Raw genomic sequence first — 14,846 nt, 5'->3', positions numbered from 1 at the left:
CTATTTTATTTAAGCCAAGGTGGTCAAGATATCAGAGTCACCTGCTTCCAAAATAGAGACGACACCAACTCTGAATAACTTACCGACAGCAGTACCCAATTCATTGTTACCACCTTGGAAGTAGTAGACCTTGGTCTTAGACAACATAGCGTAATATTCCAATTCGGACTTTCTCAAAACTGGAGTGTTAGCGGCGATGATGATCAACTTAGACTTACCTTGTCTCAAAGATTTGACAGTGGATTTGTAACCTAAGGTGTACTTACCAGATTTGATAACCAAAGCCAACTTTTGGTTGATAGATTCTTGGGATTTAACTGGGGCCTGTTGAAATTTGAAACGGTAAAAATAACGTATTAATTGTTAGTAAGGTTGTTTGAAGGAAGCATGCTAGTACTTCGCTTTCTTTTCACAGTCATCGGTGAGGCTCTACGTATAGAAAGAGCCGTCAAAGGCGAGGTTTCCAAGCCCTTCTTGAATGCCATGAATGAGGAAAGCAAAATAGCTGTTAAATCATATTATACTGACCATCTCTGCGTATATTGATTAATTGAATAAGCTGTAGGTTTTTGAACACTCCGGTCTGTTTGGTTATATTAAAAAAAGCAAAATGTAAAAATTAAAATGAACAAATAACCAAACAGATTTTAGAATTTGTATATTAAGTCCTTTATCAAAGGCAGATGGAAGAAAAGGCTTATAATAAAATTCCCGGCGTGGTTACGCTCTATCGTTAGCGGGTTCTGCCATTCCATCTGCAGCGAAAAAAAAAAATTGAAAAAATCAAAAGCGTCTCGGCCAAAAAATGAATGTTTTTTCGCAAAATGCACATTCATCCGTACATTTGACGACTTTACATCTGTTCACCACATATTTTGCTGTTGCAAAAAGAGTCACCTTTCAATGGGAATTTTCGTTTTCTGTTCAAGAGCTGGAAGGCGGCAGCGCAGAGCGGGCAGGAGTACTCTCTCCCAGGCCGGATGGGACGAGGTCAAGCAGCCTGGGCCGTCTGCCTGGTACTGGCAGGATGAATGTACACACAGAGGGGAGGGAAGTCCCACCCAGCAGTAAGATACTGTTAATCTATTGTATAGTAATTCCATCAGGTAGTGTATATTTTAGTACATTTGCATGGTTCCCGCTATTGTCATTGCAAAGTAGAGAAGACACCAAGACAATAACTTGAGAGGTATGTCCCTATATGATGAGCAAGTCATAATAATGGCAGCTGAGCGCTACGTGTGTTAGAATGATCCGTATTCCTTTGAACCAATATACCTGAATGAAATTTGAAGAAATTTAAGTCTATCCTAGTATAGCGTATAGTAAATATCGACTATCGAGCAAGATATGCAATAAGAAAGGTTTCATGGTTCAGGAGCAATGGAGGAACGCGAATATTGACTGGCATAGATGTTATCAATTTTGAAAGAAACTAAGAGTAGAGTAATTTGAAGTTTAAGATGTCGACCACGGCATTCGCCTTTTCTATTACGATGACGCGACCTCCCGAATAGCACTTCAAGCATGCCATTATTTATATTGACAAGATGATTATCTATAACGGATTTTTAGATTTACTAACATTGAGTATTTTTCAAATCTCTTTTGAAAATTTTGATATTTATAGTGATAAAATGAAGGTTGAAATCGATTCTTTTTCAGGTGCCAGAATCTACCCAGGTAGAGGTACCCTATTTGTCCGTGGTGACTCCAAGATCTTCAGATTCCAAAACTCCAAATCTGCTTCTTTGTTCAAGCAAAGAAAGAACCCAAGAAGAATCGCTTGGACCGTCTTATTCAGAAAGCACCACAAGAAAGGTATCACCGAAGAAGTCGCCAAGAAAAGATCTAGAAAGACCGTCAAGGCTCAAAGACCAATCACTGGTGCTTCTTTGGACTTGATCAAGGAAAGAAGATCTTTGAAGCCAGAAGTTAGAAAGGCTAACAGAGAAGAAAAATTGAAGGCTGACAAGGAAAAGAAGAAGGCTGACAAAGTTGCTAGAAAGGCTGAAAAGGCTAAGTCCGCTGGTACTCAAGGTTCCAAGTTCTCCAAGCAACAAGCTAAGGGTGCTTTCCAAAAGGTTGCTGCTACTTCTCGTTAAGATTTATGCTTGGACTTATTATGTACAATGAATATTTTTCTTTTAAATCATTTTTAAATATTTCGATTTAGTATTATTTTCTGTATAATTCATTCGCGAGGTATAATTTACTATCTATCTATCTATCTATCGGTTGGGGTGCCCGTATTTGCATGTGTGGGCCGGATGGCAAGGCTTTAGAGTACACGTATAAAGCCACCACATCTGGATTTCAAAATGAATACCCGATATTGAGGGAGTTGTTTCAAACCGCTGGCAATATACTCTATGCCGCTGTTTAATACTAAAACATTTCTTTCCCCTGCTTGTAGCGCTTTTTTTTTTAGGCGAAACAGTTGCTGAAACCATGTAATTTCCGAATACGGCAATTACACGCGGCTCAAGATTGACATGTATAGGCTGGACTGGAAAGACACCACGCGGACATTGAAACTTCAAAGTAGAGACTGTTTCACGATGTTGGCTCTCATATATTCCCCGTCTTAGCCAAGCGATCCGGGGTTCTTTCTGTGAATATACATATAAATACTTTGTGCGAAGATGTGATGTGTCGGATTCCCTATGTTTTTTCTTTTTCTTAAATAACATTCAGTTCTACAGCAAATCGCACGCCCAATTTCATCAAACCTCGTGTCTGCACACAAAATGCAATTTCTCAACTGTCTACCATTATTTGCTCTCTTTGCTCCAGCAATTGCACAAGGCGTCAGCGTTTCATGCGAGCGAATCCCCTCGGCTACTTTGGAGTCGACACCATATTCTGTGTCGACGACTGCTATCCTTGCCAATGGGAAATCAATGCAAGGTGTTTTCGAGTATTACAGATCCGTGACGTACGTCAGTAACTGCGATCCTGCTCTTACTGCAACTAAGAAAGACAGTCCTATAAATACACAGTATGTTTTTTGAGCGGCTCCAAATCTCCATTGTGTCTTTCATGGCACTTATACACTGAAATAAAGATATTTACCTATATGTAATCTAATAACAATAATAAAGAAAGAAAGAAAAAATGAAAAGCATGATAAAAATTAACTAGCAGCGAAACAAGTTTTTCGGGTACGATCAACTGATGTTTTTTCCCTTTAAATGTTCTCAAATCCAATTTCTTCCTGTAGAAAAGTTCTCGTTAGTATGTTAACAAAATGACATGTGATTTTTTTTTTTCAAAGTACGTACTAGAAAGTCATTCATATTTTTTGGGCACACTGAATCCTTTATTGTTGCTATTAGATTTTTACAAATCTTTGACCTCTTGGTGATTTCTTTTTGAAAGAGTGCATCCCTAGACATTATTTGCTTAACAATTTCATCGTTGGCTGGATTCCAGTCGCCTTGTAAACTTTGCAACTTTGATTCGATCTCTCTCAACTCGTCTTCCTCTTTTTCAATGATTTTCAAGAGTTCCTCGTTTTCAGGTTCTTTAGTAACAGAGTCAAGAGCGTCTTTAGCCATCGATTTATCCCTATCTAATTCTATCAGATCATTTCTCAACTGTAATATGGTTTCGAAGTCAAAATCAGAAGGATCTATATCGCTGGGTAGCTCCGTCTCCCGTTCATTACAAGAATAAATTACGATCTTTCCGAAGCTTTTTGATACTATACGTTTTTCGTTGACGAGGTTCTCTAGTGCTTTAGTAGCGGTTGTTTTGGTCACCTTGTTATGTAAATTCTGAATGATGTCATTGACAGAAAACGGCTTATATTGTGACACCAAATAGTCTTCTATTAATTGTTCGGCTGATTAAATTATGGAGGGGGTTGTTAGTAATGGTAAGGAATAGTAAACAGAAAAAAGACGAGTACTTTACCCTCTGAGCCTTTTGCCTGGACGGTTTTATCATTTGGCTTCTTTTTAGGTGCCATTCTTGTCATAATGTGGTGAGATTAGTGTACGTGAGGTCGACTTTAGAAACAGCATCTCCTTTTTAGTCGCGTAAAAGAGAAATACTGTGTGGAGATTTAGCCGCCCAGAGAATGGCGTTTGATGAATTCCAAGAAATTAACTAAAAGTTAAAAGAAACAGCAAAAAGTAATGAAGGATGCGAGGTTCGAACTCGCGCGGACAACCGTCCAACAGATCTTAAGTCTGCCGCCTTAGACCACTCGGCCAACCCTCCAGCATGTAGGAATGGGTCGTCCCAGCTAAGCTACAAGCCAGCCACAGCATAGGGATGAATCAAGTCGCCGTTTGCAGCGTGCGTGAAGGGCTTGAAGGATAACACATAGTTTGATTATTCACGAGAAAGGGAATAACAATTCCGTTATAAGCAGTCGTATTGGTCAAGAATGAAAGCAGGCCTTTTTTGCACTGTATAAGAGAGGCAGAACAACAAACGCCGATAGCACTATATATATAGATTCCAAGTTAACATTCTATTAATAGCTTTTTAACTTTGTCCGTGTCTACTGTCCGGACGCCCAATTAACGTTCTTTATCCCGAAACAAATATCAGGTGTACGTCCCTCCAAATGTTCCGAATGGAACGATGGCTACTTAGGTGATTAGTTAGAAACTTACCTGTTCCAACACGATTAATCTAGAATTTTCGCAAGAGGTTCGGCATCGACACGTGCTGCCGATGCCTAAGCTCAAGAGTACTACCAGTTTACGTCAAGGCGGAGGTTTCACAGGACCTCAAGCGACCTAATTTTGGTTTACCTTTCTTTCCGAAATCGATCTGGCCAGCTCATTCATTACCCAGTATCGTGTCTTGTTGAATAACGTTGCGTCTGGTGAGATAGTTTTTTTGTACTTGACATTCTCATTACCGCTCAAGTCTTATGCCGAGTTTCGTGCTGCCACCGGCATCTTTCGCAATCAGCGCGGTGCTATTATAGCCACGGAACAATCGATCGTTGCCTGTGTGCGAACTTGCAACGGTCGTGCAACTACCGTGCCGCCAACCCGTTAGTTTTGCGTACCGTTGGCCGTGTTGGGCGGGAAACGGCAATAGAGGCACTCATCGCAGCAACGCTACAAAATAATTGTATGAGCTGCCGCGCTTTTCTCCTAGTAAGTGCTTTCACCAGTAGCAGAAGACCAACTGATGCGAGCGGCAGTTTTACTTATGGTAGCCATCCCGCTCAGTGTATATACGCTATCAGAACAAACGCTATTGTTCCCGCTAACACTGACGAAAAAAGAGAAAAGGAAATGCATATCTATTTAACTTGTTGTTGCCCTGTCCCATGTATTTAGTTCAGCTCGCTTCTGCACGTATTCGTACACATTTTGAACACGATGACTTCTCTGCCGGGGGTGAGTGGAGCCATCACTACCCTACGTAATCGACTTGATTAGCTATGGCACGCATCTGTATTTACAGGCCGGATAGGTGGGTGACCGGGCGGTCCAACTTTTTTTTACGTGAAATTCGTGAGATTGGTGGTGTACAGTCCGTCCACACTTGTGGGCGTACGGGGAGTGTGCACAGCGAAGAACGCAGCGCAGTCACTTCAGCGAGACTAAAAATCAACCAGCCAACTCCTCGCACCCAGCAATGTCGTTCAAAGCTGACGTTTGCAAGATTGCCGTCCGGGGTTGGCCCCACGAACTGTTATCGCTGTGCCTAGTTCGCGACGTTCTCGATAGCGCACAAAAATGCGCTTCATCTTTTTCCAAGCCATTTCGCGAACAATCAGGGCATCTGGCACCGACAACCGGGCAGCAAACAGGCGCAAAATCACAATACCTCTCGTGCAAGTCAAAACGAAACTATGATGAGACGATGATGAATGGAGTCGCCATGAAGATGCGTTTCTCGCGAACCTGTACCGGCTGTTCGTCGTGCGAAACTCCGGAGCGGCGTAAGTCTGCTAGCTCACTTGCCGGCATACTTGATTGAGCTCTTGAGTTTTCCCGGCTTTTCTCCACGTGCTCAGCTTTGCCTTTGTTTTCGCGAGAGAAGAACCGCAAACGTCCGTCTCGGGAAAACCTGGAGTGGCAGCGAAAGCCCTACGGCGCTTTCTTCCGGAAAAACTAGGTAGGAAGAGAGCAACAGCAAATTTTTACAACAGGCCGGACGAGAAAAGTGGGGAAAAAGCAAGCAGAAAAAAGAAAGAAAATAGTCGGTTCTCGGATAATTTATTTATCATAACTTTTTTTCACCCCAGTATCCATTAGCGAAAGACTAAGGAAAGGAGATTAAGACAAGACAGCCTCGGTAAAGCGCTTCGAAGATAAAAGAATCATTTCGTATAGTCAGTTCGTGATTAAACCTAGAGCAGAGTCTAGTGAAGACAACAGAGTAGTACTACCATGCAAAGTCCATATCCTGTGACGCAAATGTCTAAAGTCGATGATGAGTCTCTATTGAAGGACAGTAAGAGCAAGTCCAAGACGGCTGCAAAATCAGAGGCTCCAAGGCCGCATGCCTGCCCTATATGCCATAGAGCGTTCCATAGGTTAGAGCATCAGACAAGACACATGAGAATCCATACCGGTGAGAAGCCCCACGCTTGCGACTTCCCCGGATGCGTGAAAAGGTTTAGTAGAAGCGATGAATTGACGAGACACAGAAGGATCCATACCAACTCTCACCCTCGAGGCAAAAGAGGCAGGAAGAAAAAAGTAGTCGGCTCCCCGATAAATAGCGCCAGTTCCAGTTCTACCAGCATACCAGATTTGAACTCGGCAAGTTTTTCACCACCACTGCCAGAACAACAGCTTTCTCCCTTGATTCCTATAGCTATCGCACCGAAAGAAAATTCAAGTCGATCTTCCACTAGGAAAGGAAGGAGAACGAAATTCGAAATCGGCGAAACTGGCAGTAATGATGCGTTCATGGCCTCTTCTTTAGCCAACCCGATGGCTAAGATTCCTGTTTCAGTGAAGCCTCCTCCTTCTTTAGCACTGAATAACATGAACTATCAGACCACATCTACCCCTACGACCTCGTCTTCGTTGAGTAACAGCCATAGCGGCAGTAGATTGAAATTGAACGCGTTGTCTTCCTTACAAATGATGACACCGCTTGCTAATAGTGCGCCTAGAACCGTTTTTATAGATAACCCTGATCAAAAGCAGCAGCAGCAGCAGCAGCAAAATTCGCAATCACAGCGTTATTCAAATACTGTTATACTGCCGAGGCCGCGATCCTTAACGGATTTCCAAGGATTGAATAATGTGAACTCGAACACCAATGCTGTTTTCAGAGCACAACATCAAAGTTCCATACAGTTGAAGAGGCCAAATTCAGTATTAAGCCTGAACGATTTGTTGGTTGGTCAAAGAAATTCTAATGAATCAGACTCCGATTTTACCACCGGTGGTGAGGATGAAGACGATGGGTTGAAAGATCCATCCAACTCTAGCATTGATAATCTTGACCAAGACTACTTACAGGAGCAATCAAGGAAAAAATCCAAGACTTCTACACCCACAACAATGCGAAGCAGATCTGCGAGCGGTACGAATCTGCATACTTTGGAATATGTAATGAACCAAAACCATTTGCATTCTGCGTCATCATCGCCTGATTTCCAGAAAGAACTAAACAATAGACTACTAAACATCCAAAAACAGCAACAAGATCAACATTCATTGTTGCAATTACAAAATACATCGAATCAAAATCAAAATCAAACGATGGCTACCAATAGTTCGTCAAGTACAACACCGCTGTTATTGTCGCCAAGAATGAACATGGCCAATACCGCCATGCCCATCCAACAAACCCCTATTTCCCGGCTGGATCAACAGGCTCAAGAAGCGGAAACACTACCGCCTATTAGAAGTTTGCCATTGCCCTTTCCACACATGGATTGACACGCTGACAAGTTTTTGGAGGTGCGGGGACTTAATAGAGAAGACAACAGAGCAAAAATCAAGAACGTTAATAACTAATAATTAATAAATAATGGTAATAATATAAATAATGATAATAATAATAATAATAATAATAATAATAACAATAATAATAACAATAATAATAATAATAATAATAATAATAATAATAATAATAATAATAATAATAATAATAATAATATATATATATATTTTATACTCTGATGGTAATTTGGTTTTGTTTTGGTGGATGCTTTTGACAAACATACATACTTTGCTATCCTCGGAGGTGACGACTAGTCATTATTATTCTCGAAGTCGTCAATATGTATCGATTGAGCTCTACTGTTATTTTTAACTTTATTGTGGCCCCCAAGAATGTAATTTTTACCGGTGTTGACCATTTTATTCTTGCTGGAATTTTTATTGATGATAGAACCTTTGAAATTCGACATTGGCGATTCCATCCATAGGCTATTACTGTTGTTACTATTACTGTTCTTGTATGGGGTTGGTGTCGTGGGCGCGGTGGTCATCGCATCGGTGGCTCTAGTTAACGTGGTTGGTTGCCTTGTCATGTTGGTATTCGTTGTATTGAAAGAGTTATCAAGAGAATAACTGTCATCTATGGATCCAGGTCCCTGTGCACTGTTATTGGTATTTTCCTGTGGAAGGAGGCTGCTTTTGTTGAACAGATACCTGTTGGATGAAGATGAAGTGGAGTTTTGTGGCTGTTGCTGCTTATTAGTATTAGAATTAGCATTGTTTGTCGTGGACGGTACAAAAGAGTTGGAAGAATAAGCATCGTACTTTGATAGTGGAGTGAAAACTTCAGCATTCTTCTGTGCAACTGGTTGCAATGATATGGAATTATCATCAGTGGCCATTGCGGTTTGAGGTGTGGATATCACAAATTGCTCGTCATCAGGGAACAATTCAATCAGGTCAAACATTGTCAACTTTATCAATTCAATTTTTGGTTGCTCTTCATAGAAAAGTTCCTTGTAGAATGGATTATAAACCTCAGAACCATCATTCCACAATGTGATGTAATCCTTCAAGGCTTGGAAAGAAAGTTGATTTTTTAAACATAACTTCTTGATCAAACCATCACCATCACCTCCATCGCTGATTTGATGGAAAAATAAATGGTTTAATAAGTTTATCGAAATTTTCTGCAAAATCAAGTCATCTAGAGAAACTTTTGCCGTGAATTTGATTAAATGATATAGCGCCAAATTTTTCTCCTTGATAATCAGATTTTCACACAGCTTCAAAGAGCTAAAGAAAATCAATTGCGAGAACAATTTCTTTACTGAGGAGGACTCGATAAGATTTATATTTTCTCTTTCCTCTTCCTCTTCCTCTTCCTTGTCCTCGAGCTCCTCTTCTTTGTTTAATTTTCGTCCCTGATCTTGGTCCTCTAATTGTTGGATCAATAGTAACGAGGTGAATAGCGGGACTAAATAAAGTTGCATGCACTCTTCCATCATTACATGGTTGTTTAGGTTAATGTCAGTGTTACTATCGTTTGATGATTGAGCTAATGCATTGATATTGAGATCGTTATAGTCTCTTAGAAGTTTAGATATCAAAAGAATGGTTGAGTTCAAACAACGTAATAGATCCTCAACAATCATGATTGAATCCGATTCGTGATTTAAATCTTTGTCAAAAGTAAATAGCGATTTAGAAATCGGTGGAATTGGCGGTAAAATTGACTCTTCGAACCAAAAGGGGATTTGGTAGTTAGTCTGGTGCGACTGGAACCAGTCCTTCTTCCTATTATTATTACTATTACCATTGTTGCTGTTGTTGCCGTTGTTGTTGTTACTATTATTATTGTTATTGTTATTGTTATTACTACTGTTGTTGTTAATGTTATTATTATTGTTGTTGTTGTTGGTGTTATTATTGCTATTATTATTATTATTATTATTATTATTATTATTATTATTATTATTGATGCAGTGCTTGTTCGATTTATTGATTAACTGTGTGATACTGCCCATATTGACTAAAAATTTCGATAAAAGGAACTGAATGATATTTAAAGTAGACGACAAACTTTGAGTAGAGCCCAATTCGCCTAAGCTCGAATGTAAACAATGAGTAGGAACTAGAATCAAGTGATTTAATGCAACGTCTAGCAACAAAATTAAACGGTTCTCTTGTAGGTAATTCAACTCAGGGTGGTCAATAACCTCCATTAAGATTTGAAAATAAAAGGCTAAATCATTGACATTGTTGCTGTCGCTAGCGCCGTTGTCTGAAATACCATTTTCCATTATTACTGAGGTTGCGGAACGATATAAGTCCGGGTCAATCAAGTTTGGGAAGTGAGAAATTCTTTTGGAAATTTTGTAGACAAAATAATGAGAGGGTAAAACTTTCAAAGATGGCGAGGACGTCAATGAGGTGGCAATAAAAAAATCTACGTGGTAATCTTTTGTTATCCAGTCAGAAATTTTTTCTTCATCATTAATTGAACTCGTCGTTTTTTTCGAATTGTACTTTTGCCATTGTGGCACCCAAATCTTGAGTAAAGTGGACCTTAAACCGAGTTTGAAAAATTCAAATAAGCTTGGGGTGATTTCTTCAAAATTTTGAACAATGGAAAGAAGCGATAATACGCCGAATTTTATCGAATCCGTGCTTTGATTCGCGCTTGTTGCAATTCCCTCACCAAGATCCGCTGAGAACTCATTCCAAACATCCAAATTGTGCAGGATCAAAGGATGAAATTGCTTATGAATAGAGATGTATGCAAATAATACCGCTATAAGATCCCATATTATGTTACTATTATTAGCAGCAGTAACGGCGATCTGTAGAAGGGGAGAAAAAATATCCAATTTTTCTAGTTCTGCGTCAAACGAGTCCGCAGGAGTAGTGGAAACCGGTAAGTATTTGAAAGAGTTTATGAGCATGAACGCTATATCGGCCGGGTTATTTTCATGATTGTTGTCAACGGAGGCTAATTTCTGAAGCGCTTTCAAAATTGCTTGCGAAAGGGCGTCGATGGTTTCCTGGGAGATCCGTGGAGCTGCCGTCGCCAGTGGTGCATGGTTAGCACGTTCTTGCATTCTGGTGGTAAGGTTTGTCCGCTGTTGCGCTTGCTGTTATTTATTACCCCTGCTTCTCCTTTCTGTCTTTCCTTAGGATCCGATCCTTCTTGTATGAGGCAGAAAAAACTGCCGCCGAGATCCAAACAAAAAACTATTAATATAAAAAAAAAATCGAAATGACCATAGGGTAACCTCTTGGTCTGTTTTCATATCACATTTGACGGGTCGCGTGACCAAACCCCTTTGTCACTATGAACGGTTTTCGTTTAATCCGAATATCGTTTTGAACGGCACTCGGACTCCTGGAACGTTCCCGAAAAAAAAAAAAAAGAAACTAAAAAAAGGGGTAGCCCCACATAGGGGGCCGCGTGCTGTTACGTACTGATAGTATCGAAATTAGCAAATGAAAAAAGTTCCACAAGGGGCAGGGCAGGCAGGGGCTTCGGTTCGGGCCAATACGTATGTGCTTCCTATTATGACTGTTTGATGTGCTGTTAGCTATTAATAAACATATATATATATATATATATGTATATAGTGCTTGGTTAAAATCAATTTGTTAAGTGACTAACTAAAGTAAATTCCTCTCCTTCAATCGCTTACGACTGTAGCAAAGAAAAATTACATAAAGACAAAGAAAAAATGAAGACTTTAATTGTTGTTGACATGCAAAATGACTTCATTTCCCCTTTGGGCTCCTTGACTGTCCCAAAAGGTGAGGAATTGATCAATCCCATTTCAGACCTGATGCAGGATCCTAGCAGAGACTGGCACAGAATTGTGGTTACAAGAGACTGGCACCCTTCCAGACATGTCTCGTTCGCCAAGAACCATAAAGATAAAGAACCTTATTCCACTTACACCTACCGTTCTCCAAGACCAGGCGATGATTCTACCCAGGAGGGTATCCTATGGCCTGTACACTGTGTAAAAAACACCTGGGGCAGTCAGTTGGTCGACCAGATAATGGAGCAGGTGCTCACCAAGCACATTAAGATTGTCGACAAGGGTTTCTTGACCGATCGTGAGTACTACTCTGCCTTCCACGATATTTGGAACTTCCACAAAACCGACATGAATAAGTATTTGGAAAAGCATCATACAGACGAAGTTTACGTTGTCGGCGTCGCTTTAGATTACTGTGTCAAGGCTACTGCCATTTCTGCCGCGGAACTAGGTTACAAGACCACCGTCCTGCTGGACTACACGAGATCCATCAGCGAGGATCCAGAAGCCATCAACAAAATCAAGGAAGAACTGAAGGCCCACAACGTCAACGTAGTGGAGAAATAAGATCCTGACGGCGTCTTTTCGACCCGCCATCTGGGCCTGCTTGCAATTGCACGATCTACTATATAAAATTATATATATATATACCGACTTTTGTCATGGCGAAGGATTGATTAATAAAACATCTTAACTTGCGCCTCTCTCTTTTGTTCTTTTTTGGGTAGAACTGCCTGGGCCACTTGGCCGGCCCACCGCGAAAAAAAATGGGCTGGGCCTCAACCGCGCGCGCCTTTTCGTATTTTTTGACGTTGCAGGGACAGCAACGTCAAACTCCTACATCAAGGCAGCTAGGTAACTATTGTTTCCGTCTTATTCATATACCGGCCTTATTCTCCTGCCGCTGTACATTCTCTCTTTTCGTCTGCATGTTTGTATTTAACATATATAGGTTTAAGTACTTCTTTTCCTCTTTTTCCATTTCAATAGCAAAGCCAGTAGTAACTCAACGAAGAATAAAAAAATTGGGAATATGTCCAGGATGCTACCCCATCTGCTTGCCACGAGGAAATCAAAGACGATAATCGTAGCCGTGCTTCTTTTTTACTCTTTGTTGTCATTTCATCTGTCTAACAAAAGGTTGCTTTCTCAATTTCACCCAAGTAAAAGTGATTATAAGAAGACGCTTCTCCCCACGACTTCGCATTTACAAGATCTAAATCTCAGGAAACAAAGTGCGGTTGGCAAGAAGAAAACCCATCTGTACAGTTTACGTGATCAATTGTCATTTGCGTTCCCTTACGACCCTCAGTCTCCAATTCCGCAGAGAGTATGGCAAACCTGGAAAGTTGGCACAGATAGTGAGGATTTTCCCTCCAATTTCAGAACTTGTCAGAAAACATGGTCAGGTTCATCACATTACCAATATTCTTTGATTCCAGATGACTCCACCATCCCATTCTTGGAGAATCTTTACGCACCCGTACCACTAGTTGTTCAAGCGTTTAAGTTGATGCCTAAAAATATATTGAAGGCGGACTTTTTTAGGTATTTAGTGTTATTCGCAAGAGGTGGTGTTTACTCAGATATAGACACCAGGCTTTTAAAGCCGATCGACTCATGGCCTTCCAAGAGGAAATCATGGTTAGACGACATAATAAACGTGAACATCGCGATTCCTTATAAAAATCTAAAGGTCTCACCTCCCACAAGCAGTAAAATATCACAGCAACCGGGACTAGTCATCGGCATTGAGGCTGATCCCGACAGAGTTGACTGGAATGACCATTATGCCCGTAGAATCCAGTTTTGTCAATGGACTATTCAAGCTAAGCCCGGCCATCCAATCCTCAGAGAATTGATTTTGAATATTACCGCATCAACTTTAATGAGCGTGAAAAACTCAGGCGTTCCTATCGGTGATATGATTGATTCAAGATATAAGGATGATTACAATGTTAACATTAGGAAGGAAAGACATAAGGACAGGACTGACAAACACTCCGAATCGGAAAATAACGAAGAAGTCGATGTAATGAATTGGACGGGTCCAGGCATTTTCTCTGACATCATCTTCGAATATTTAAACAATGCACTGGAACACAACGACGATATCCTACTGGTCAACCCAAACCTGACCAAGGACGATAGCGACAGCGCTTCTATGCCAGCAGATGAGGTTGACAGCAGTGGGTCAGCCAAATCGACAAGAAAGTTCTATAAAAAAATATCAGCATCTTTGCAGTCGTCAAATTTAGTGCCGTGGGAATTTTTTTCCTTTATGAAGAAGCCTGTTATTGTAGATGATGTGATGGTTCTGCCAATAACAAGTTTTTCACCAGATGCTGGACACATGGGCTCCAAATCAAGTGATGACGAATCGGCTTATGTAAAGCATATGTTTGACGGGTCTTGGAAAGAAGATAATGTTAAAAGTGCTGGCCATAAATAATGAAGCCTTCCTTTTCATCCCACCGCCTTTAAATAAGGTCTATTCTAAGTTCTTTGTTCATTTCTTCTACAGATTTATCTAATTGTTGCTTCACTTCGCCGTGCATTCTAAAAACTGCAATCCCTTTTAATAGGTCGAAATTAAAAAAGTAAATTGACATGGTTTGGGCATTCTGCATCTAAACGGCAGCCCTTTTTTTTCATTTCGGGTATCGCTAGCAGCATTTCTATTGCGGTTAATCAACTGTCCTTTGATGTGGTTTTTCTCCCCGTTAGTATATCGCGCATGTAGATTTTACTGCAAAAAAATAAAACCTCTTATATATGTAAATATTCTAACTTGGTCAGAACGGCAAGCTCATCTTAAGCATTTTTCGATCGAAGTTTCTCTTTTTTATTTGAAATAGTTGGTTTTGCATTTTACATATCATACCATAGATTATTGCAAGGTCCATGTTATTTAAGGAAAACATTCTTTGTTCTAAGGCTTAATGAAATTCAAATCGTGAGATCCACCTAAGTTTAAAGAGCACTTTGACATATTTTGATAGACGCTCAGGACAAGCATAAACAAGAAATCATAGACACCACTGTCAGATGCTGTGGCTGATCTACCCGAAATTGCTTTGAATATTTTGATTTTGGCATGAAGAGACAAAACTGTGTACAACAAAAGCGCTTCGGTTCGTAAGGTAAAACGTCTAAT

General features: G+C 40.4%; 8 protein-coding genes and 1 non-coding gene across 9 annotated transcripts; 5 read left to right on the top strand and 4 right to left on the bottom strand.

Annotated features, from left to right (window-relative positions):
* Positions 1-9: 9 nt before the first annotated feature.
* RPL30 (60S ribosomal protein eL30) lies at positions 10-531 on the bottom strand (the record flags this gene model as incomplete). Its single annotated transcript, XM_056227980.1, has 2 exons — positions 10-324; positions 529-531. The coding sequence occupies 2 exons, from the start codon at positions 529-531 to the stop codon at positions 10-12; spliced, it is 318 nt and encodes a 105-aa protein (XP_056087748.1).
* Positions 532-1,637: 1,106 nt separating this feature from the next.
* On the top strand, positions 1,638-2,105 carry RPL24A (60S ribosomal protein eL24; the record flags this gene model as incomplete). Its single annotated transcript, XM_056227979.1, has 1 exon — positions 1,638-2,105. The coding sequence occupies one exon, from the start codon at positions 1,638-1,640 to the stop codon at positions 2,103-2,105; it is 468 nt and encodes a 155-aa protein (XP_056087747.1).
* A 645-nt stretch (positions 2,106-2,750) lies between these two features.
* AGA2 (Aga2p) lies at positions 2,751-3,014 on the top strand (the record flags this gene model as incomplete). Its single annotated transcript, XM_056227978.1, has 1 exon — positions 2,751-3,014. The coding sequence occupies one exon, from the start codon at positions 2,751-2,753 to the stop codon at positions 3,012-3,014; it is 264 nt and encodes an 87-aa protein (XP_056087746.1).
* Positions 3,015-3,242: 228 nt separating this feature from the next.
* HOP2 (Hop2p) lies at positions 3,243-3,973 on the bottom strand (the record flags this gene model as incomplete). Its single annotated transcript, XM_056227977.1, has 2 exons — positions 3,243-3,847; positions 3,919-3,973. The coding sequence occupies 2 exons, from the start codon at positions 3,971-3,973 to the stop codon at positions 3,243-3,245; spliced, it is 660 nt and encodes a 219-aa protein (XP_056087745.1).
* A 170-nt stretch (positions 3,974-4,143) lies between these two features.
* Positions 4,144-4,227, bottom strand: Skdi_7.trna14L. Its single transcript has one exon. It is a non-coding gene; the product is annotated as a tRNA-Leu (tRNA).
* A 2,141-nt stretch (positions 4,228-6,368) lies between these two features.
* Positions 6,369-7,877, top strand: MIG1 (transcription factor MIG1; the record flags this gene model as incomplete). The annotated part of the gene is made up of 1 exon (XM_056227976.1): positions 6,369-7,877. The coding sequence occupies one exon, from the start codon at positions 6,369-6,371 to the stop codon at positions 7,875-7,877; it is 1,509 nt and encodes a 502-aa protein (XP_056087744.1).
* Positions 7,878-8,191: 314 nt separating this feature from the next.
* On the bottom strand, positions 8,192-10,981 carry VIR1 (Vir1p; the record flags this gene model as incomplete). The annotated part of the gene is made up of 1 exon (XM_056227975.1): positions 8,192-10,981. The coding sequence occupies one exon, from the start codon at positions 10,979-10,981 to the stop codon at positions 8,192-8,194; it is 2,790 nt and encodes a 929-aa protein (XP_056087743.1).
* Positions 10,982-11,605: 624 nt separating this feature from the next.
* PNC1 (nicotinamidase) lies at positions 11,606-12,256 on the top strand (the record flags this gene model as incomplete). Its single annotated transcript, XM_056227974.1, has 1 exon — positions 11,606-12,256. One exon carries the CDS (start codon positions 11,606-11,608, stop codon positions 12,254-12,256), a length of 651 nt encoding a protein of 216 aa, XP_056087742.1.
* A 466-nt stretch (positions 12,257-12,722) lies between these two features.
* Positions 12,723-14,141, top strand: OCH1 (initiation-specific alpha-1,6-mannosyltransferase; the record flags this gene model as incomplete). The annotated part of the gene is made up of 1 exon (XM_056227973.1): positions 12,723-14,141. The coding sequence occupies one exon, from the start codon at positions 12,723-12,725 to the stop codon at positions 14,139-14,141; it is 1,419 nt and encodes a 472-aa protein (XP_056087741.1).
* Between the last annotated feature and the right edge of the window lie 705 nt (positions 14,142-14,846).

This window comes from Saccharomyces kudriavzevii, assembly GCF_947243775.1.
Source record: "Saccharomyces kudriavzevii IFO 1802 strain IFO1802 genome assembly, chromosome: 7".
Classification (NCBI taxonomy): Eukaryota; Fungi; Ascomycota; class Saccharomycetes; order Saccharomycetales; family Saccharomycetaceae; genus Saccharomyces; species Saccharomyces kudriavzevii.
Note: the sequence above shows the minus strand (reverse complement) of the source record. Positions and strands in the feature narration are given on the sequence as shown.